We start from the raw sequence: 25,349 nt of genomic DNA on the forward strand, positions 1-25,349 counted from the left end.
GTTCAGCAACTGTAATGTATTGTGTCTGCGCGTGTGTATGCGAGTGTGTGGAAGACTGATAACCGACGGCCCTGGTGTTTGTGTTGAGATTGGCAGATTAGTGTAACCCGATTGAATGCCAATGAGATGCGACTGTCGTTGGTGTGTGCGTTTTTGTCAACGCTGACAGGTGCAGGCCCACCTCTACTGTCCCGCTCTGTCGGGGAAAAATCTATCTGCCTGTCAGCCAATGAACACCTTCGGCCTGTTTCGTCGCCCATCAGAAGCAACACGTGTGTTTGTGTGTCTTCTGTCATTCTGTCGACTTTGCCTTGGACGTCAGTTCCGCCGTTTTTCCCATATCTCTCCTGCTCCTTCAGATCTTCTGTCTGCTTTAAGCCGTCACTCATGAAACGAGTATTTAAAAAAGAAATTATGCCACTTTTTGTTTTCGTGTCATCAGAGTCCTCTTTGTTCTCCAGATCCCCCAGATCAGCTACGCCTCCACCGCGCCGGAGCTGAGTGACAACAGCCGCTACGACTTCTTCTCCCGTGTGGTGCCGCCAGACTCGTACCAGGCTCAGGCCATGATGGACATCGTCACGGCGATGGAGTGGAACTACGTGTCGACGCTGGCCTCGGAGGGCAACTACGGGGAGAGCGGAGTAGAGGCCTTCGTCCAGATTTCCAGAGAAACTGGTAGGAAATTACATTTATTATAGCTTTTTATTTTTTTTCTTCCTCCTCCTGGGGAAAAACACCTTGACTTTTCCTTGTTATATTCTGTGCCCTGCAAATATATTCATCCTACGTTTAAACTATGATTTTTTTATTGGGTCTGAGACGATGGAGCAAGACAAAGTAGGGTAGAGCTGTGAACTGAAAAGAAAAGGATTCCTAGTTTTAAATTAGGGATGCACAATACAGTATAACACAACTTTGTCATTAGTACATCACTGTAATCAGTATGGGGAGATGCTTAAACTGCAATATCACCTTAGTATGCATTAAGGTTTTCTATGCATGAAAAATATTTGATGTATGCCGTGTTTAGCTTCAATGTGTTGAGTTAAGCATTGAATTGAACTCATTTTTAGTTTTTGGCGCTAAAAATGAAGAGTATGGAAGGAGCCAACAAAAAAAAACCCTTGACAGCATGATGCTGTTAGGAAATGCTTCGTCCTCTATAGCAACTCTTCCTGCTTTCTATGTCTTTTTTGGGTGTCGCCCAGGTTGGAGGGCACAGGGTGCTTAGCGCAGATAATCTAGTATGTTTTGCTCATTTAATTCTTAAGACTGGTTGACATTTCGGAGCCTTTAAGCTCCAACTCCATCTCTGGTTTTTTTTTTATGGTCTGCATTCTTATTTTAAGGGTGCACAATTTTGTTCAAGCAATAACCTCATGTTGGCAAAGTTCACCGCCATGCATTCAGTGTTTGAGAATCGAGTCTTGACCTCCTGTTCTCAGCTGGATTACATTCTCTATTCTTTCTCCCATCGTTCCCGCCCTCTTTATGGTTTCCACTTGTAATAAATACCACTGGATGGAAGTAAAATATTATAAAAGAGCTCTAAACGTCTCCTCTCACTGCTATAGTGATATGGTGATGCTTTAATTATATCCACAAACGCAAACTAACTGAATGAGATGCACGACAGTAGAGAATAAAGCATCTTCTAATTAGTATAAGTGATTCTTACAGTACACAGCTGCTTTATAGTGTGTGAAAAGCTCTTCTTTCTCAGTTGATTGAATCCCCGCAGCAATCTCAAGGCGGCAGGACTCATAATTAATGTGGCTTACAGTCATGGGGGCCTTGACTCCGTTCCAAGCACTATTTCATGTTTCTTTTTTGACATTAATTACAGTGCAGATGTTGTTGTCACACGGTATGACATGTTGTGACCACTTGTGACATGAGATGAAGTAAAAAGTAAAATCAGCCCAGAGTGATGCTGTCATTGTCGAGTTGATCCCACTGTTCCTTTTCCTCTCATTATTGCTGTCTCCGAGGCTGGCTGCAGATTCAGGCTGCTCAGTTTTTTGCCACGGCGCTCTGTGCTGACAGCAGCTTTACCTCTTTCAATCTGTTGTGCTCTTGCCGTGCATTTTGTATTGCAGCGTGGCAGCTCTGATGTGATCGTATGAAAGTAAAATTATAGCCTTGTCAACTCCAAAATGGACTTCAGACGTATTGTTTTGTGGACTTAAGTGGGGTACTGTGTATCAACGATTAAAGCTAGGTGAAACTTCATGTGTTGTGAGGTGTTGCAATCATGAAATATTATGACTTTCAGTCAAATCAAAACTGGTCTGAAAGAAAATTTGTTGTTGCACAGTTGAAATGAATAACAGTGAGTCTAGAGTATTTACATTTACATATTCAAGTTAGAATCGTAACATAGAAACTTCCATTGAAAATAAAAGACTATATTAAAACTAGCCAATAAGATAATCACAGCCGCTTAGTAATCTCATTCATCTGCTTTGTAATGATTTGCAAAAAAAATCATTACAAGTTCTGCATGTCCAAAACAGACTGGAATGTTAATTTGGACTTTGTGTAGCTGTTTAATTGATCCAAAGTCTCAATAATTAAAAGCGTGCCTCTGTTGGTGAATGAAAAACTCTAATTAACTTAAGGTTAATAATTTGGGTCAATGTTAAAACTTACCGTTCGACTTCTCATTACTCCTTTTTAAAAGTCTTTAAGTCTCTAGATATTTTTATTTGAATGAAATTACATATTCTCCTCATCATTTGGTATCATGTACGAATCTGAATCGATACCCACCTTGTTGAATTTAATTATGAAACAAAAAAAAAAACAGGGAAAAAAAAAGCTAAATATCATAATATGCTAGAGTTAAGTTAAAATACTAGAGCTTTGAAATGGAAAAAAAATATCTTTTAGATCATTTCTATAGGCTCAGACTATCTGCAGGGAGCCTTTAGTTTGGATAAAAGTACATTTCTCTCGGTTTCCACTCATCATAAAGGCCTTTTGCGAATCCTGGATAAGTGTTAATCAATGTGTTGAAAGTCTGTGAAAAGTCAGATTGATGAATGGATGCAATAAGGAATGAAGCACCAAAATTGGTTGAGAAGGATTAAAAATACACATCAGTGAATATAAAGTATACACATCACATTTTGAAGCGTTTGACTTTTACATTATAATCACTAAGCATGGACACTTCTAATGTATTATGTATTTGTACAATTCAACGGAAAAATAAATATTTGCTAAAAGTATACCTTAATACTAATGCTTTCCTGAAGGTATATTTGATTCAGTTGCAGTATTCTTGAGTTCAAACCCGCTATTAATTGTAATGAATCTGGTTGGCATCAAGTTTGGTTTCTATTGTTATGTTTTCCAGTTACCTTGGAGTTAACAGTTGGATTTTCCCGTGAGCCACGATCCCTGAGAAGCTTAACAATGTGTTTGCCTAACCTGGTCTAAAGTAAAGAACTACCTAACTAAAATTGCATGAGCAATAGACTAAATTTTCAATTAATTCGGAGGACTGCATTCATAAAGCTGAGTGGCAGAGCAGCGGAAAAGATAGAATCACAAAGAGATGGATCACTTGTCTGTTTTGATTAAAATTTCAAAAGCCCGCTTGATCTCTGCACTCTCGAGAGCATCAAGCTGCACGAATGCAGCCTCAGATCAGTTTATGAAATTATCTAAGCAGTGTTGACAGATCAAAATGCTGTCTGTTTATGTCTCAAATGTTTATCGCTGGGCGCTGACAAATATTTACAGACTGACGGAGCTAAAGATGATTAAAGAATCCATTTGAGGGGATGTCAGTCGAAATCCCTCTCTTTTGATATATTTTGATCACTTTTTCCTTCCCTTCAGTCTTCCCCAGTATCACTATTTTTTCTTCTTCTCTGCACTGTTTCTGTGCTGCACTCAAGATGACAGCACTGTGCATCTCTTCTGTGGTCTATGTGTCCATCTTTGTTTGCCTGCGTCTCTGGAGCCGCCGCACCCGAGGCCGCACGCTGCGACAGTCAGCACATAGATATTTTTTGTGGTGTCAGATCTCTGGATATGTGCAAAGCAGTGTTGGGCATTAGTGTGTCTTTGTGGAGTGGAGGACATTGTAGCCTATTTTCTTTTCCTCTTCTTTTTTTTTTAACACTGGAGGGGGTAGGTGCTATGACAGCAGTCAGTCGGTTGTTTACTCTGCAGCTCTGTAGATGTGAAGCCAACCGAGAGGATGAAGGGACAGCGGCGCTGGCAAAACATTGAAGAACATGACGGCGTGAGAAAGATTGAAAAGTAACGAAAGGAAGACTTTAAAGTGTGCTTTTGTAACAAAGATGCAACGCGAGCTGCATGCAAAATGAGACTGAAGAGGGAGGACAAAAATAAGATAAGAAAGAGGAAACACCCAAGCACAGCAAAAACAGATCAAATCTTTTTTTTTTCTTCCAAAGCACATATCATCCATGCAGGGTTGACCTTCACCGTATATTACGCCACATGTAATTAGAAGAGTTTTCGTTTTTCTCAATCTGAGCTAGAAAATTCTCTATAATAATAACTTTCAATCCGCCTTTGAAACCTTTCTTTTCCACTAAATAGTTTCTTTGTAATGAGGCAGCTTAACGGTGAGAACATGTTGGAGGTTATGTTTATTTTGTTCTGAAATCATCCAAAGTTGTTAAGTATATTTTTCACTTGGAGAGACATCCGTGTGCTCGTTATGAAGCTGTAGCTAACCTGAACAGATTGTTATGATCCATTAATGGCCCATAATCCATGAATGTTGCTGGCTAATAATCACCTTAATCTTTCACAGAAAACATGAGGAACAGCTGCATTCTATTGCTACCAGCTTAGTTTCACTCTTCATTATTTGAGGCTAAATTTATTTTACTATAATTAAAGTCTGTTTTTTTTTGTAATGTAAATGTCACTTTAGACACATTTTCTGTCACTTCCTGAAATATATTCTACTAAGCATGTAATATAGGTGATTATACTGTATTTCCTTTTGTTTTAAAGTACTTCTACATAGTACCTTAAGAGTCAGTTTAAGTTTTCAGTCGTCTTTGACAGTCTTTCAGCAGGACAGTTTGATTTGATTTTTTTTTTCTCACTCTGCCTTCCTCAAGCCATCAAATTGTGAGAATATCTTTGGCCCTATGGCCTCTTCAGGAGAGCTTGGAGATGTTCTTTGAAATTCAATCATACATCCTGGCTTGGCTTTTCCAAAGCCTTAATTTTGTGGTGAAGAAATGGATTTTTATTTAAATTTTTTTTGTATATATGCTTTGACTCACTGTGTGTGTTCAGTTTTGACAAATCACAATTTCACTAAAACCTAATTTGCATCCAAAAAAACAAAAAAAGAATGTTTCCTTTTCCACCAAGGGTATGGTGTTTGCTTGATAAAACTCAGCATTATTGTTGTACCCAACAAACTTAAGAATTGTGACCTACTTTTATTTCATCAAACGTATTCCCTTTAACAGTTCGGAGGGTTATTTTTCTAGGTCTGGGTGTTTTCTTTGGAGAAAAAAAGGCTTCTCTCCTCCCATCCCACTGCCTTGTTCAGACATATGAAGAATTCAGGATATTGTTGTTGCACAACCAGCACTTGGTCAATGCTCTTGCAACACCCTTCAATCTCCCTAGACAGCCTCCCTGATCAGTTTGTCTCGTCTACTTACACATTTCAGTGAAACATAATTCTCCAACTAAGTTATTGCAGCTTTTCCTATGAATTAACCAAAGGCTTTCTGAGAGAAGACATCCTGATCTGGCCATTCCCAAATGATTAGGAGTATGTAAACTTCTCAATAAATGACATCTGTGGAAAATAAATATATGTATAAAACTCTCTCCATCAATTCCAAGGTTATGAACCTCCTGCTCTTCAGGATCAGAGGTGGTCACTTTTCTTTGTGTTTAGACTCTTGGATGGATTCTGTAACCCCCGCACAAACAGCCATGGGAATTTCAAGGCGATTATGTTGTGATTAAAGTGTAATAATTGCGAGGCAATCTGATTACTATCACCAGTCAGTCATAGAAATTGGTGTGTAATTTTTCACTTATTTCTTGACAGTGTGGATGTAAAAGAGAGCATTTTCATGATTATATACGTGCATTCTAATCAGCTGAAGGGTTCCAGAGGTGCTCGGGGCTTATTAGCCTGAGTCAAACTTCCCCCGAGTGTGACGTCTTAGGTGCTTGTTCAAGTTTAGTGATTGTTGCTTGATTCCTGACCCATGCTTCCTCTTTACTAAGAAAATAAAAATATTTGCCATTTAAACATATTCTTTGAAACTGGCCATGTCCTACTTGCATTTGCTCCTGCACAGCTGCAGTGCTGTGCCACTCCCATGAGAAGTTTGTAAGGATCTGTGCACGACTAATTTTTCAGCTGAGCTCCCGCAGTAGTCAGCAGTATCTTTATTTTGCAAGAGCTGCTTTAGGGGAAAGCTGGAAATAGACTTGGACTTTAAGTTGCAGGGACGAATGAATCAATTCAAAGCCTGGATGCTCTCGTTGATCCCATCAACTTCCACTCAGTTGATATGCTACAAGATCAGAGATTTAGCCTCTACATTGGTACTGAATGTTAAAAATGAATATATATTGCCTTTGCATTGCAAAATTCTACAACAGAAAGCACATTCCTAGAGTTGCCTTATCTCATCGCCTTGTGTTGGCAATTGCTTGTGCTTCAGTGACCTCCCGTCTTGGGTGACAAGTACTCCTTGCCCCCTTTTATGAGTTCAATTGGACTATTTGTAGTTGCAATAAGATGGCAAATGATGTGAAAATCTGGACTGAAGTGTTCATAAATTCTAGCTCAAAGCATAGGAAAGTGCAACAAATGGAAACCGACAACTTAGGTAGGAGACATATTGTAAAATTCAGTTACCTAGCTATCGCAGTGAAGAAAAATAACAGTTCAACCATGGGACTTGCATTCAAATTATTGGTCAAGAAGTGTGAACTATTATGGGAACTAAATTAGCATAATTTCATCACCTGAAGTAGAACGATTCCTTAACACTTCTGGTTTTTAGAAACAAAATAATCAGAGCTGTGAAAGGCACCAGCTATTCAGGCTGTGACTTTGCTTTAGCTAAATTTAGCAATCTGAAATTACTCTGTAAAAATCTTTAGATTTTCTATGTTAATTGATAACTGTCGATAGTTTCACATGAGACCATTGTTTGTTGTCAAACATGTAAACAGGGGGGAAATGTGTGCCAAAAAATGTCCTCTACATCATGACACAGACCATCAGCTGAAACCATAGATTAGAGAGCCAAAATCTAATTGCAATTATCTGTTTCAGAAATGTTTGGAGGCAATATTTACTATAATGTTATATTTTTAATGTCAGCCACTCAGTCTTTGCATCAGTAATATATTTGGCCAGTTGAATGAACTAAGTGCTCTTCAAGTCTTTCTTCAGCAGTTGAGATGTTAAACTCAGAGAGTGGCAAGAACTTAATTATACAAAAAGGAAATAAACTGGAAAATGTGAATTGCTCATAATTGATACAATCATTGCAATTTTCAGCTCTAACATCAACATTAAATATTTTTGTGATACCCAGCAGTTGATTTCAAGTGAATATAAATTAATTTAATTTTTTTTTTACATTAAATTCTGATCTTACCATCTTAATTTTGCAGCAGAAATCGAGTCGTATCAAATTAACAAAAGTGTTTCTGTTTGTATGTGCCTGTTTGTCATTTTGTGTGAATTCTAGCCACAGTCTCCTGTGTTTTTGTGGTTCTTTTTCAGACCGTCATTTGTAAATCTGAGTGATGATTGTGTCTGAAAATCCCTAGCAGGTTATGAAATATTCAGACCAGCCTGTCTGGCGTCAACAACCATGCCATGTTCAAAGTAACTTCAAACCCCGCTCTCCCTCATTTAAACTTCAGGACGTTGCCTTCATTACAATTGGTCGAGTCGCTATTTGCAAAGCAGCAACAAAACGGGCGTGCCTAATAAAGTGGCCAGTGAGAGTAAGTTTCCAAAGGTCAAACAAAGTAGATGAAAAGTGAAATCCCAACATGCAACTTAAGTAGGACTTTGTGGTTATGAAAAGAGACAGCTTCTGACAGAAATCTTAGCTTGTTAAACTCAAGTGTTGCTCAGACGTAATGTTGTTGCGCTAATGACTCATTTCTTTTCCATGGCTTCTCTTCAAGTGTTCAATCATCCCGAGCTTAATCCAGTAATACCTTTTGCTTGACCGTGCCCACATCCTGAAACATATTCACCGTGACTTCTACAGCATATTCAGCATGTATGCTTACACCCGCAGCTATGGGTTTGCAGTCATGCAGAACTAGTAGCAGCCACAGCTCAGTGAGCATGTTCCAAACATGTTTATTCATCGTTAATAACCGTTCATGGACTTTGTGCAAAATAAAATGAATCGTGTGCATCTGTACACAATAATAATAAAAAAAAGATTATGAAAGGTTAATGAGCAAATAACGCAAAGGTCAAGTGTGGAGTGTGTGTTCAAGGGAAGAGCTGTGGGAGGAGCTGCTGTAAAACATGCATAATGTCACAGCTTACATTAGACAATAGGGCTTAGAGAAGCAGTGTCTTCATTTTATTACCAGAGCAGTTCATAAAAGTAAGTTTAAAAAATCAGCTGAATAGTCCAGTTAATCACGATGCCACTCCACCGTTGACCCTCTGTGTGGCAAACACAGCGGATGAGACTGATCCTAAACCAAAGTGTGTGGATTTGTCCACTGTAAAACAAGAGGTGGCAGCCAAACACACCAAAAACATCTTCTAAATCAAGCCCCTGCCTCTTTGTCTCTCCCTCCTCCCCCCTTTTTTTCTACTTCCTGCCCTCCTGGTGGAATCCAGTTGGGATTTAAACCACCAGATCTACTTTCAGGCTCGCTGCAGGACGACTATAAAGAGATGTGGGAGTGCATAAGAGGAGAGAAGAACAGAAGCATCAAGTAAAATCCTCGCATTAGTGACCGTGGTTGGAAATCTTTAGGTGAAGGAATTAAGAGGGGGTGAACTCACTGGTTCAGGAGTCACCTCTCTGTGACTCCGCCAGCTTTGCAGAAGCTTAGAAGGCAGGGCTTTGAAATGGGAAGGAAATGAGCGGGAGAGAGGGAAAATAATTAAATGTTTATCTCCCAATTCATTTAATTAGTTCTCTGGCTCTTCAGTAATCTTCAGCCTTTTTGCTTAGCTTTGCCTCTTTTAGTGTGTGCTGTCAGGGCACCCGTGCTCCTCTGCAAGGGAGGCGATCCTCGTCATTATCAAAGTCTTGCTGCTGGTTTATCTTGTTTTATTCAGGGGTAGCAAACAGGGAATACACCATTATCTACCATACATTTGAAACCGGACATTTAAATACACTATGAAATATTTTTTTCACCTTGCAGTCAGCCATCTTTACACTTCCTAAATGCCAGAATAAGATTCTTTTACTTCGTTTTTGTTTCTGTTTTTTTTTTTCACTTTAGAAGTTGTCGTCCAGTTCCTTAGCATTAGATGGAATTGCCTTTTCAGTTTATTGAATTGGGTAAACATTTTTGCGATCCTTCGATAGTTTTCTGGCAACAACTCCTTCTGAGGGAAATGGCATCACTGAGCCAGTTATGTTGGCCACGGTGTAGCTATGCTCACGTTTCTTTTTGATCCATAAAACTCAAATGAAAGATTTATGACGACCATTTTAAAACGTCGACTGTGTTGTCCTAAAGCCTCTTTGGCACTTTTGCGTCAAAGTTTTAACTCGTCTTGAGATGTTGCTTTAATTTTTCGACATAACGTTCTCTGCTCATGCTGCCATCGGCTTTGATGGCACACACACGATATAATGCTGTCACCTCCATACTTTGCAGTCTGTCATAGGCTTGCAAGCTTCACCATATTTCCTCCAAATATGACAATGCAACTGGTCGTTGTAGCCAAACGCTTGAACTTTACCTTCACATTACAGTATTGGTCCCTAGGTGTACCTGAAAACTGTAATATTGTATTATATCTTGTGTTTGTAATGAGGGTTTTTCATCTCCGAGTTACTTTTCACACAATGTGAGAGGAAGACTCATTCCACCCTCCCACACCAGATTCAGCTAGCATCTTCACTTTAGCTTTAGTTTTTGTTCTGCAGTTGCTAGGCGCATTTCTTACCAACACATGAACTATTTGTGGTTCAATTTTGCCGTCTCATTTCACTTATGTTTATACTTGGTTTAATTATTTGAACAGATGAATATGGCACTGTTGAGCATCTGAAAAATTGTACTCGATGGTGACCCAAACTGGATGGAGGAGGTTCACGATTTTCACTCTGATATATTTGCTGATTTCTTGAGGTTTTTTTTTTTTCATGATGTCTCAAGTGGAGAGTTTGTGTTTGAGTTGTTGCATCAGATACATTTTAATATTTGCCTTTTAATGAACTCAAATGGTGTGACTTAGCCATACGTTATCCGGCTGTTTCCGTAAAAGTATGTAAACTTTTAAATGTGGAAGAAAAAAAGAAAAAGAACTGATTTTGGTGAACTTGTATCCTGTAAAAATCAACTATTTTTACTGGACACATAAATGTGATTCAACTGTGTCTGTCACTAATCTAAAAATAATACTAATGATATTGGTTTGTATCAATTGACTGGAAAAAGATATTTTTCATGTCCTGTTATCCACAAATACCTTGACAACGGAGCAAAATTCTAACAGTAAAGCACACACACAAGCTTTAACTCACTCAACTGACAGTGAATGTCTCCTGGGTTGAATTTGCTCTCAGTTTCTTGTCCTTGATTACACTTTCCTCACAACTTAAGATTTATTTATCACCACACTCACAGACACACACAAACTTCGACGGCACACATCAGCCCATCCATTTGTTACTAATTACAGCAGCCATGGTTTTCATCTCAAGGTGAAGCTGCCTTTGTTTTGTGAAGGGCCCAAAACACTCTCTGCTTTTAGATGTTTATTTTTTTCTTTTTAATATTGTTTATTTTTACCCTATTTGCTATGCTTCTGAATGTTTCAGCCAAAAGGTTGCAAGTGTGACTTTAAGTTAAGCTGCTGTTACATTCATTGCTGTTGGTGTATTTAAAAACGAGTTTTATTATGAACTAGAAGAATGAAACGATATAAAACTTTATCTAGAGTTGCATATCTATGGAAATAAAACCTTTATCAAATTGTGAAGTTATTACACTTAGTTTCTAAACATGTACTGAACTAATTTGACATATCAGAACGCTTTCTTGACCTTGATTACATTGTTTTTTGCTTCATGAGGAAAATAAGGGTGCTAGCTTTGTGTTCACCAAATACATAAATAAGAGCACATGTAAATCTGATACACCAGTAAAGCACTTCAATGCAGGTTTTTAAATGACACTATTATTTTAAAAAATTAGCTACATTTTTAGGTGTTTACAGCTGTTGTGTGGAGAAAAGAAATTAAATCATTAAACTTTAAAATAATCTCTGTCTTTTGTTTCAATTCCAGGGTAAAAAGCTGAAAATTTTAAAAGTAAAATCCCAGTTTTCTTAAATAAAAATGCAAAACATATTCAATTTATCAGTCAAATATTAATATTTATTATTCCCAACAGTGTTAAATGATATTTTGTTGATGTTGTCTGAAATGAAAAAAAAAATGTCCAGATTCTGTAATGGAGTTTCTGCCTTACACTGCCTGTCTTTCACGGTGGGACCCGGCCGTATCTATTAGACGTTAACAGCCCTCTGTGGATGGCATTAGTTTTGCCAGAGGTCATCAAGGTAATTATTTCCCGAACAGCGCAGTGAATTTCACCCCATCCAGTCAAAAAAGCCATTTTTAGCAATCTTCCCTGTAGCCTCCCCAATAAAACATCCAATAGAAAAAAAAAAGGTGCTCTTTCCCATTAAACTCTGCAGCTTGCTATGCTGTTTTTGACCTGCAAAACTACTTTAGCACTTTCGAGCCGGTCGCAGTGATTTGTTGGACTTTAAAGGAACAGAAAGCAGCTACTATAGCTGGCATGTCAGTATGGTTGCCAAGCAAATTTCAGCATGCAGTGGAAGAAAATGGGAATCTCTTTTTCACATCTCAGACTTCCTGATGAGTTGACGTTTGAGAGTAGCCCAGCGTTTACCAGAGGCTAAATGCTCCAGCTGTATGGCTGGCCAGAGGGAAAAGTGCTTTGGAGCCTGTGCTGTATTTTGAACTGTGCCTCAGTTACATGTACAGAGTCCATTTCAGCTCCAGTGGTTTTCTTGACAGAGGTGAGAACTCTTCATATTCCCTTATGACGGAGCAAGAGAAGGTGCCGGGCAGACAGAGGAACAGACAAAGTGAAGAAGAGAGAGAGAAATTGAGTATTAGTGCGCGCTAGTCTATGTATATGTGTGCTCGCCCTCCATTCTCTGTCCCTATTTGGCCTCTTCAAGCCAACCAGCAGATAAGCCTGAGAGGGAAAAAAAGAAGAAGAAGAAGAAGAAAAAAAAGACGTCTGTACCTGCAAAGCCCCAAAAGTAATTTCAGCTATATCACTGCTCCAGTTGGTACACATGTGCATCTGGGCTTGCACAGCCTCTGTCAGGTGGCGACATTTGTGTGTTTCACGTGTGCATGTTTGTCTGTGAATCTCTATGTATGTGTGTAACCAAAGATGGTGGGAATGGCATGTAAGTGTGGTTTTAATGTGTGTACTTTCCACGGCGAATGCATTTGTGCACCTTAAAAGCACTTTGAGGCATCTTCCCCCTGTGTTCCACTTACTGTCCTTTATGTTTCAATTATTTTTCCTCTTTTTTTTAAATTTTTGTCCTCTCTATTGTATCTACAGTGATACTCTGGGGTCATGGATACAATAAATGTTAAGATCCAGTGCAGACTAGCACCACTCTGAGCAGCGCTTGCCACCTTTAGAGTAAATAATTGTTTAAATCTAAAACCTGAGGTGCTTTAAGAGTTCAATAGAGCTTCAACTGAAAACTGCATGAATCCAGAAGACGAGAACGGTGTTGGAGGCTTTTAGAACTAATTTTTTCTGCCTCAGAGAAGACTTGAGAATGTTGCAACAAATATTAATAGAGTAGGACAGAAAAAAAAAACAGTTTGCAAGAGACTGTAAACAGCTTAGTCACAGGTTCATCTTCCCCAGCAGGACAACAAGCCTTAATATAGAACCTAATGTATAGTAAAATGTTGGATAAAACATGTTCATGCGTTGGAATAAAACTTCAGACATAAATTAGGTTGAGAGTAGGTCTCTAGATGTCAAAAGCTTGTACACTAAAAGGCTTGTGATGGTAATTGCAGTGAAAGATGGTTCTGCAAAGTGTTGACTTGGAGGGAGGGTGTTGGGGGGCTGAGTGCATTGTGCAACACTTCTCAGACTTTTATTTGTAAAATGTGTGAAACCCATTTATCATTTTCCTTCCACTTCACAATTATGCACTATTTTGTGCAACAGCAGGTGCTATGGAGAAGCTTGCAGTTTGCCTGTGCTGTGAAACGATCACAGGTCACTCCGTTTCTCTGCAACAGCTACGACGTACCCGACAATTACCAACAGAGTGGTTAATAAATATATGGGTAGTCGCTGGCTTTTCATTGACACAATACAAAAACAAGACGACTGCAAGCTGTTTATGGAGAAACAAACCTTGTCTGCAGCAAAAACAAAAAAAGTCAATGATGGGCAACAGAAGGGAAGTTTTCTCACCAAGTATCATTTGTTTTATCAAATGGAAATGCATACGGAAAGGGTAAAGGTGCTAATAATTCTGGTGCTGTCCAGACTACTCGTTCTTAGAGGTTTAATGCAAGAAGTCCATGGTTACTGTTTCCGTTGTCCAGGCTTCTTGCCAGGACAAATATTTTCCTTTCCAACAAAACAACAATATGCTCACAGCTCACATGCCACATGAGTGGACGAAGATATAGAAATCAATTATTGGAAGTCTAAAAATGTCTTTTATAAAGCTGTATGAAATATATAATCTAAGTTTTATTTTTCCAATTAGCCTTACAGCTCATTTGTTTCCAGGATGTCAACACTTCCCATTGTCTCAGTTTTTTTTTTTAATTAATTTATAATTCATATTAATTTACATAGTTTCTGCATGTGTAAAAATAAGTGGTTGCATAGTATAGATATAAATGTTGAACTCCAGATTGTTGCTTGACCACAGCATCTCCATAGGACTAGTTGGCTAGAAACTTAATTCTTTGCAAATAAAGCTTGCATAAGAAGAAAATCGTAGTACATACCAAAGTTTGGACCGTCTGATTTTTGTCAATGTGCGAAAGTAATGCATTTGATTAGTCATTTCTGCATTTGTTCTTTTCTTCAGTCCATCCCTCCATTGTTTTATCACATCCTTTCATCATTTGGTTGTGCCTTCCCTCCTATCCATCCTTGGGGTTTCCATCCCTTTTATTTGTTTTTGGGTTGTTGCCTTCTTTCATTCGTCCTTCCTTGAGTTATTCCCGCGTTACACTCCGCCCTTAGGTTGTTCCACCTTTCCAAGCCATCCTCAGATTCTTCTTTCTTCTTTCCTTTAATCCTAAGGTTGTTCCTCCATTTTTGTTCTTGGTTGTTCTTGTCGTCCTTCTGTTCTTTGATTCTTCCCGTCTATTCTCTGTTTTTTCTTCCTTCATGCCAAGCTCTTCTGACTTGAAGTTCCTTTATGTCTTTTACTCCTTTCTTTAAGTACTTATCATTGCTCCTTATGATTACTGTGGAAAATAACTTTTGTATTTACATTAAAATGGGGCAGTATAACAGAGTTTTAGAAATTATGAGCCTGGATACATCTGGAACTTTGACGTGAAAATGTTCAGGATCTCCATGATTGTGTTCAGCTTTATTGCCTTTTGGCAAATTGTCATAAGCACTGCATACTGGGCAACTTAAGTTTATTACAATCCCCTTAGCTGCTTTAGAAGCAAACATTCGTACACTTTGATTCATAGTTTCATACCAGACCAATTACTTGCCCAGTAATCACCCTGCTGCTGTTTTCATAGAACAGTAAGTACATATACAAATTGGCAAGTGGTAAACTCTCGTCATTTGTGAAATTCTCTATAATTTAAGGTGAATTTTTCTGCAGCTTTACTACTCTATCAAATCAGGTGTGCAGCACCCAAGGAATTTCCACCTGGAAGAGCAGATTACTGGAGGTACTTTGGGCATTTTCTGCTATGTTTTGCCACAAGACTAATAAATCAAACTTGGATTACTGCAAACACGGGCCTGGACGTCTGCTTTTATCGTCCATGTGTCCTCTTATTTTGTATTTGCGAAAAAGTCTATTATAAGTACACACACGCACACACCCCTGCAGACACACAAGGGCCAACGGGCTGATGGATGGGGAGCTGGCAGAGGCTGATTAGCAGGGACTGAAGGGGGCAGAATTACAACTCTGTTGGCTTTGCAATTGCATTGTTGCTTAGACAACGATCCATGTCGGGATGCTGGGATGAGGGAAAAAGTAATCAATGATCTCAATCTTTCTCAGTGTCTGTTTATTTCTCTGAAACCAGCCCTAGTCTCTCTGACTCATTTCACTGTTCTTCCTACTTTACCCCCCGAAACACACTTTGCTTTTTCACTTGTTGGCCTACCACCCTCTGGCACCTCCACACTCTTAATTGAAGGGATTAAAGCATTAGCTTGTTCATCAGTAAGTTCCTCTTTGTCTTGCTATATCCATATTTTCTCTTTAGGGCCAATTTTAGTAATTGGCCCTAAAAATTCTTACCCGTTTAGTAGAACAGAAGCACTTTTAAAAAAAGTTGATCAGATCTATGAACTTTGCACCAGCGTTCTAATACATTGTGTTTTACGGAGGTATAAATATACCTTAACAGAATTAAATTCCACTTAGCTACAGTCAGAAGAAGACTAGAAAATATAACTTAAGTATGGCAGAGCTGTTAATTTTAATATGGCAGCAAAAGACTTAATTCAGTACCTACTACTGAGTTTAGAAATGTCTGTGACAAACCAGGTTGTTTGAAGGTTAATGTTTAGCTGGTTACCATACACAGTTAGTATTGTATGGGAAGTAAACCCAATCAATCTCACTCAACTGCAGCCCAGAACATTGTCTTGGGATCATTAAGTCTTCCTAACAATTTGATGGTTTCAACATAAAAAACTGATTGTTGGGTATAAACCATGGATGAAACAAACAACAGAGATGGTAAAAACTCTGAATCACAGGATACACAATGAGGACTAACTTATGTGACAACATAAGCTGGAATCCCAGAGCTTCTGTAGAAAATAATCTGAGCCAAAGAGTCGCACCTCAGCTGTCTAACCTCAGATGTGCAATTCCAGAAGAATTTTGTAAAATGCTTATAAACCCTCGCCAAAAGCTTGCGGAAAAAGCCTTCAGTGCTATTTTTCCAAAATTGGAGTCAGCATCATATGAGATGGACTAAAAACTGGACATATAACATTTTCATATTTTTGGCAAGATTGTTTAAATGGCATTGGGGACAGTAAGAAAAATATGAGGTGCAAATCCCCTGCTCAAAATAAAGGCGGGGTTCTGTTTGATTATGCTGCATTAAGTGTATCAGTCTATCCCTTGTGTACCTTATGTTTAGAGCCAGTCTTGGAAAGGCACACAGTAGTATTAAATCTCTGCCTTTTGTGACACCACAGTCAGCTTGAACAGTTTTTTTTCCCTCATTCTTCAGAGTGCAACATTATAGAAGACGGTGATAAAAAAAAAAACCCAACTACCTAGAGATCATAAACACCAGAATATAATAACTTCCGTGCAGCTTTTGTGAAGAAAAATCTGATTATATATCTCCAAACCATTTCTGTACACAACTAAAGGAAATGGGAGATAAGTGAAGGATGATAAATATGGAACTTGATTTAGAAGTGAGCCACTGCTGAACACTTCCCTTGTCGACTTCCAGTCTTTGTTTGCAGTTTTTCAAAGTTTCCTTTTGCTCCTTCTGCTTCAACTTATTTCCAGAATACATTGTTGGGGCATTCTTGACAGGTCAGGATGAAATAATTAGCTGAAAATCGAGATTAAAAAATGGCAAAGCAAAGACAGCCATTTAAAATTTAAATTCAAACTAAAAGACATAATTATAACATTCGAATAAAGATTGACTAATCCAAAACTTCATTATGTACTTCATATTCCCTACAAAAGCAGTTTCCAACTGTTCAGACCTAAAATGAGTTTCAGTTGTGAAAAGAAAAAGCCATTGGAGTCTGACCCATCAAAGTGCTGTGCTTTTCTCACATTGCCTGCCCTTGTATTTACATCTAAATGGTGGGTTGATGGTGACAGGTGGTGCCGACCCAATTACATGACACAAATGGCGGCAGAACCTGACAAATGAAGGCTATGACTGGGTCTTGGAGGCCTTTCCAACGCTATCTGCTTTAACAAACATAGCTGTGTTTCCACAGGTTCGACCCTTGACAAAGTAATTTATTCCCACATGCGAGCACGGAGCCACGGATTCAAAAAGTTTCAGCACTTATTCCAGCCTTCCCCATTTTTCACTCCAAAATGAAACCGTTATTATTCAAAAGAGAAATAGGAATTTATGCAGACTTAGACACAGCCTTACATCTTCACTTCCTCTCCCCCTTGTATTATTCTTCCCCTCGTGTTTACTGCCTTTGTGTTTTTCATTACAGAGGCATCCTTCCAAGCTTGGTAGCACATGTTTAATTTATTTTAGGTGAAAACCCTTTATAGCTGCTTGAGCATTCCAGTTTTTGTGAATGTTTGTGTTCACATGAAGGTTACAGCTTTTATGCCTCCATATTTAGTTTGTTTTGCTTGTAATTAAAAAAGGAAACTGGTATATGTTGTATTCAGATGTTCACAATGTTCTCAGAAGAATGTTGAATATATATATATATCTGAAATCAGATGTTTATATGCAGTGGTGTGTACAATCTTTGCCTCCTCCTTGACTTCCTGTTTTTTGCATGTTTGTCACTCTTCAGTGTTTCAGATAATCAAACCAATTTAAATGCTGTTATAATATTGGATTTGTTTTCTCTTAATAAAGACCTTCATTTAAAAGTTGCACTTTGTTTACTTTTGTTGCCTTTAACTTAAACTTAAATTTAAGTTAAAGGCATTTGATGTTCTGAAACACAACATCGTTAAATAATTTTATTACTATTTGCTAAAAGCCACAATATTCTTTCTTACAGAACATTTTATTATTTCGTGGTCAAACAATACAATTACTTTGCGTTTAAAGAATTTGGATGATAATTTAGAAAGGATGGTTACTTTAGAATGACTGGTGCTTTACATGTTTTTACGGAAGCCTCCGAAAGCACAAAAAATGATTAAATAATCCGCTATATTTGTCACTAGTAGCATTTTTTTGAAAAAATGTTGAGGTGTGTGAAAGGTCACTAAAGGGCAAAGTCGCAATGGTGCTTTCTCTTGTCCTGACCACTGCCCATCTTAACCACCTCCACTCATTCACACACCTGGCCGTGCCTCTATCTCTTTGCTCAGCCCACTTTCGTGGAATTTTTCTAAATTGTCTGGGGCGGGGCTATGCTTTCACAGAGATTTTGCTCCGCTTTAAGTATCCAGAAGAACCTGCTATACTCTTGTCTTGGTCTTTTTGGCATCCTTTCTTTCGCCATAAGGTATTTCCACTTGAATATTTAAAGAAATTCTTAAATTTGAAGAGGTTAAAATGGCTCAAATTATGTTTAAGGCATCTAATAAACTGCTACCTGACCACATATAGAGCATGTTTTTTGAAAGAGAAGGTTGGATATAACTTAAGGGGTAACTCAAATTTAAGGATTCGCAGTTTACAAACAACAAGAAAGAGCTTTTGTATTTCAATTCATGGGGTAAAGTTATGGAACAAGTTAAATGAGGAGTTAGAACAAAGTCAAAATTTAATACAATTTAAAAGGAAATAAAAGGTGGTCATTTTCACAAGCTATAGCAATAGGGATGAGAGATAGGACTAATGTGTTTATGTAAATTGAGGCTAACGCATATGAGTGTTTGGGTATGGATGTACCTACTTAGACATAAGTAAGCCCGGATAAAATTGAAAATTAATTAACCTGTTTATTTTTCTTTTTGATTTGATTTATGGATGAGGGTCTATCTGAAAATATTGCATAAGTTTGTGGGGTCGGAGTTCATAAGTTTCTTCTTCCTACTCCTTTACGAGTATGTTAAGATTACTGTGGTACAAAAAAGTGTGTCTTTTGCATTCCTTCTTGTTGTGCATGATTTTATACTACTGTCACGTTTGAAATAAATAAAATAAATATAAAAAGGAATTAATATTTTAAAATAAATTTCTGTATTCTATGCAATCAATTAGTAAACATTTTGGCAATACATTTTTCATTTAAGATTTTTGTGTGTTTGTGTTGGAAAGTAACAATGGAGAAGAAAAAAACAAACTTTTTTTTTCTTAGTTTTTCCATTTATTATTTCTTATTAACGACAGATTATTTTCCAAGGTTTAAGTAAAATGAAAAAGAGCTTTCCCTGTGAATTGACTTCCCAATGTATTTATGTAGCCCTTAGGTTAAATTGATTAGTTATGTTTCTCCCATTTGGCTGTGTTTCTATGGCAGCAGAGACTAAGGTGGATAGGTGAGTTGTTTTTTTGTTAAACTATTTCTTTGTTTAAAAAAAAGCTTATCATCTATTTCATAACTGTACACAAAGTTGTACTCATTTGCCTCTGGAGGATTAGTCCAGTTTCAATTAACTACGAGATAATTACATATACTGCACTTAAACAAATGATTTGTTTAGGGTTGGGTGGCAGGTAACGATTCAGGATTAAAATTTGTAGTGATGAGCTTCTTGCGGCATAAAAATGAAAAATCTGGAGGGGAAGAAAAAGCTAACCATGTGCACCTGTTCCTCTAAAAGGGGTTGACCCTATTTTAAATTCATGAGGAAGAATATACAGCAGAATATGGTGCTCAACACAGCGTTGTGCTTCCTGTGTGTTTGCCGTGGTTGTTGTTGATTTCTGCATATACTCACGGCTGTTCCTACAGCATACCTAAAACAACAACAAAAAAAGCTTTTAATAGAAAGAGGAAGATGCAGTTTCCGTTTGCAGTCCAACTTTTGCTAACTTTTGTCTTATTTATTTGTTCATTTCTCAGTCTCCTTCAGGCAGTCAGCAGTTGGTCCATGACTGTCTCTTGATCTCTCTGTCCTTCCGTGAACACACATCAATTATTCATCCTAATCTAATGAGGTGTTAGTTGCCTATTATGAATAAGCTCTTATACCAGCAGGTCGCTTTGTCAAATCTCATCTGTGGAGCCCCTCAGGCAATTTAAACGTTTGTTTTCAGCTGTGCCTGAATGAGCGCCACACTACAGGGGAAGTCCATTTATATGCGTATTAGTATAGGCTATGAGAGGGCAGTAGTTAGCATTATCATCACATGACAACAGGCTTCTGGGTTTGGACTACAAGGTCTGCAGGGGCCTTGTGATGGAGAAAGCTTATGACTTTGCCCTGCAGGTATTTTGTGGGTGAAGTGGAAGTAGGGTTTACCTTGGTCGCTTTTAATGTCCTCCAGTTCTTGTAGAACCAACATGAGTGTGCTTCTTTTCACCAAACCTATTTGTGGTGTTTATTGACAGGATCTGAAGACATGGTAGTGTAGCGCAGAGTGTCTTGTTTGGTTGGGTTTGGGTTTCATTTTTGCTTTTTGTGGACAGTATAGTTCTGCTTGCATTTGCAGTCCATGACGTCAGAGTGAACTGCAGCGGATTGTAGTCAAGTTGAAGTGGATGATGGATATATAGTTTGGGACCAAATCTGTTGTAATGTTGACACTTCACTAGACAGTGGAGAACATACTTAGGCTGAAAGCAAAGCTCTCTGTTTACTGGTCCGTCTAGGTTCAGACTCTTACCTATAGTTATAAGATAGGATGACTGAAAGAACATGATCGTCCTCATTTCAGCCAGTAAGTTGAGGTAGTTCATTGAGGTAGTTCAGGCATCTGATAACAAACGTCTTGCTTATAATGTTCTACGGGCATTTCCCACTGAGAGAAGAACCCAAGATATACCTAGAACCCTAAGGATACATCTTCTTTCTGGGCTGGGAATACCTTGGGAGCTACAGTGAGACCACTTGTTCCAAACCACTTGCCTGTGGCCATTCAGGACAGATGTTGGGTCCATGTCGGCCATGAGGGAAATGAAAATGGAAAATGGTTGGGTGTTTAATATGTTGTGCAAATGACCTTTTCACAAGTGTATTTAAGATAAATCCCATGTTCAAAGCCTCTTACCAATTAGCCTTTGAGCTTTAAGCTACTGCTTAAACTAGTTTGGTGGGACCGAACATTACTCTTTGAAGTTGGTTACTAAATTTGTGATTCAAAATGGATTTTATGAATCTTTCATACATAAGACAGCTATCCATGCTCACACTTTCTCAAAATGTGAATTAAATTTTTTCCAGGTGAACTTAAATGCATTTGGGCATAAACTTGCAGACAGCCAGTAAAGGTTCAGGACAAGAATATGACAAATTGACTTAATGTATGCAGAAGGTGCAGTTGCTGCATAAAAATGAACTTTGTTTTTTTATTTGGTCTATGCTATATTCTAATTTTCTGAAATACAAAATTTAGAGTTTTTTATTATCTATGAGTCATAAATAATAAATTATTTCACTCGGTGTAATGATTCTATATAATGAGTGTCATTTTTGAAAAAAGTAACAAGACGGAAACATATGCAGGTTAGATCTTGTTTATTTTGGGTGAAGGGTCATAATCTTGCATTTTTCAAGCCTTAGCAGACTCCAATAAGAACCAAACTAAAAGGAAACAGTGTAATATGAAGTATTGAAATGTTGATTAAAAACATATAAATTTAATATGCAAGAGTTAAATAGTTCACTTTTTCCCAGAAATCATGAAAATACTTAACTTCAATAAAAAAACAACACAACAGGCTTTAGGTACATGGCTAGTAGAGGAAAAAAGCTTGCCAATAGTGTTTTCAAACTCCAAATAATTTCACCCCTGTCTGAAATAAGAACTGACATACAAGCTTCACTTTCCACCTTAAATTTATTCTTTTTTGCCATTTTTAACATTCTTATTAAATAGAATGGCTAATCATAAAGATCCATGGTAATGTTATCAAATAATGCTGCTTGGCTAATGAAAACATTAGCGGGTTTTTTTTTTCATACAGTTCGCATTTCTTTCGGTCTGCATTTTTGTATCATACTCTTCCACGCGCAGGCACTTTTCTGTGAACGTTGACATGTTTATGCAGGAAGTATGCATAACTCTGAGTGTGCACAGTGCATTTGTGTATCAAATCCCTGTAGTGCGATAGCCTTAAGCTCCTTGTTCCATCGGAATCGCTCTGAGGAGACAAATCCAGAAGCTTAGGCATATTACACAGACTTACACCTGCCGCCGCCCCCCCCACACACACACACACTTACATTTCTCGTCTGATGTATACTCTATCACTTTCCCCTGCTGCATCAAGCACACACCTGGGTGTCTTCTCCTTCCCCTCCCTCCTCTGCTTTTAGTTCAAAGTTTGTTATTTCTCTTTGTTATATATGTTTTTCCTGCTCAAACCCCTTCCAGCTGGTGCACATCTCCTTCAGTCTTTCCTTCGTTCATCTCTCTGTCTGGTTCGCAGTTATGAGTTCACTGAAGTGCAAAGGCGAAGTGGCCTCCTCGTGGATTGGAAGGGCCGATGATTTCGGAAATGGCACACTGAGCAGTAGCAAGCATACACTCTCAAGCTGATATTATGAAGGCTGTGCCAAAGCTTTTCTGGCTTTTTTACCCTTCCCTGTGGCGGGAATGACCATATGTCGTCTTTTGGCTACACTCGTGGGCGTTTGCGTCCACGCACATTCGCGAAGCCGCATGTCGCATATGTGCGTCACCTGCCGCCGAGCGATGTGTTAGTTCCCAGTGTGTGCACACAGTCTTTCAAGCATGGTGAAGGGCTGCCAGCAGGTTTTGATGGAAAGACGTTTGGCAATTTTTCACCTACCAGCAGTCAGTTTCTTTTTTTCTTTAATTTAAAAAACCCCCCAAAAAACAGTACATCACCTATTCTGTTCAGATAAACCTGTTTAGGCACAATAGTCTCACAAGATAAAGTAACAGAGTATCAAGATGGTTTTAAAAATGTCCCTAATAAATGTATTTTGTGTGAAATGTGTATTTTAGGGTACATATTCAGTGGCATAGCTAGAAGGGACAGGGCTACAGCAGAGGGAATTAAATCACAAATAAGTTAGAACTGTTTCAGATCATGAAACTTTAAATCACAAGGTAACCTGAGTAAATTAACAAAAACAAAAAAAGCAGTTTTCAAATATCTGATTTATGAAGGACAAATGATCATCTAAACCAATCAGCTGTTGATTTTAAAGTAATATTTAATAATTCTTTCACAAATTTCTGCTGTCATTAATTGTTTTGAACTCTTAAAAATATATTTACCAGCAGAAGGACTCTTAATTCTTTTGGTTTCATCCAGAATCCAGTGAAATTCTAAGATGTCAGAATTTCTGTGACTATTTATCCTCGTAATGCATGCGGATACAAAAAGTACGCTTCTAGGCCGTAGTTTAAGCATGTGGGTGCAAAATGTTTTCTTTTTCTGATGCAAAGTGGAGGTAGAAAGGCAGGAAAATCACTATAGATGTGAAATCAGAATTATTCAAAGGGCAAATTGATCCAGACAGAGAAAATGCAACGATGAAAGATATTCACATTTTCTTCAAGCATTCTACTTTATTGTCATGGTATGATAGATTTGTTGTACTGAAACTGACTTCTTAAAGCCCAACAATATCTCTGATGAATCATTAGCTGTAATGTAAAGTATTGAACTGCTTTTACATGAGTAATTGTTTTTGATGGCAATTTTTTCCTCCCTAATTTTTCATCAGGTATTGCCAACTAAGCCACTTTATGGCTGAGCTTTATTTTTAGTGCAGCCCAGCTACCAGGCGACGACAATGCTCAGATTGAAACCCACAGGGATCTAAACTATGACATTTTACTACGTTGCTGTCCAGCAGTTTCACACATACGCCTGTTAATATTAGATTTTCCCACTCTATTAACAAAATCTAAAATAATCCTATTAGATCTGAGCGAAAAGCTGTTTTTATTAGAAAGGATAATGGGTCCATGGAGGGGAAGAAAAGGGGCTATGGAAGAGCTGAACCATATCATATTAGCTCTGAATAGTATCATACCAAAGGAACAAATATTGCTTAATTTCAAACATTTGGATGAAAAATATTAGTGTTCCATGAGATTTAATGAAACTTAGTGAGCATAATCTTAGGAAAATTTTTCAAAACGTTAAGGTGAGATTATCATATTTGCCATATTCTTTGCTGTTGTATTTTTCCTACTCTTCTGTGTAGGAGTAGGAGTCGTCAGACCAAATGGCATGACAAGTCCACAATGCGGTCAACACCATCGGCTGCATCATCTCCGTTGCACAGAGGTAGCCCCACTTTAATGAAAAAACTAGAAAAGTTCAGCATCTGTCCCCTGTCTGCTGGGAGGTTGCTGAATCACAAAATGTACACGTGAAATAAAATCGAACAAGCGAAGCGCAATAAGAAACGGACATCTACTGCTGGACGGAAGAGCAACATTAGGAACAAATAAAACCTCACCCGTCTATAAATTGTTCACTCCTTTTTGTTTCAGCTGCTTTTTTTGAGGCCTGCAGGTCAGACTTTTAACGTAGCGAGAATGCTGTCCAATAATTTGAACATGCCATAAACATTAACGCTTGTATCCAAACCCTTGAATTTGTGTCATATAAGCATTAAGGTTAGCCTGTCTGGTCTCGTCCCATGTTTATTCCACCTCATTGTATCTACTGTGACAGTGGTGAAGCAGCAGTTTGCTGACTGGAAGAAATATACTCTTGGTGAATTTGTGTGCACCTAGCTTTTCCTTGTTCTTGTCTGATTCGTCTTAAGTCAGATTAAGAATTTAGTGTTTCCTCATAGTGGAGTTACAGTAGCTCTGTCTTTTGTCATAAGCGGAAGGAGACGTAGATTGGTGGCGACTGACCAAATGTCATAAAATGGTAGACCACATTAGTGCCCTGGTGTTTCTTTCCTGTGAACAAAAAGAAAAATGGCCCAAACTCACTAATAATAAAACCTAAAAACAGAATCTGAGAAGATGTGGCTTTAGTGTAAGTACACCGCTCTTCTATCACTTTCTTGTATCTCATCATCTAATGTCATGATTCTAAAATTCACATTTTATTTAGCTTTGTTTGTGTCCCTTATCTTTAGTAGAATT

General features: G+C 38.1%; 1 protein-coding gene across 1 annotated transcript in view; it reads left to right on the forward strand.

Annotated features, from left to right (window-relative positions):
• Positions 1 to 25,349, forward strand: part of grm8a (glutamate receptor, metabotropic 8a) — a 227,511-nt gene that overhangs the window by 104,555 nt on the left and 97,607 nt on the right. Inside the window, exon 3 of the mRNA XM_028044501.1 lies at positions 462 to 678. Within this exon, the coding sequence (XP_027900302.1) occupies positions 462 to 678 (217 nt within the window). The remainder of the gene's footprint in view (positions 1 to 461; positions 679 to 25,349) is intronic.

The sequence above is a fragment of the Xiphophorus couchianus genome, chromosome 17, assembly GCF_001444195.1.
Source record: "Xiphophorus couchianus chromosome 17, X_couchianus-1.0, whole genome shotgun sequence".
NCBI classification, from domain to species: domain Eukaryota; kingdom Metazoa; phylum Chordata; class Actinopteri; order Cyprinodontiformes; family Poeciliidae; genus Xiphophorus; species Xiphophorus couchianus.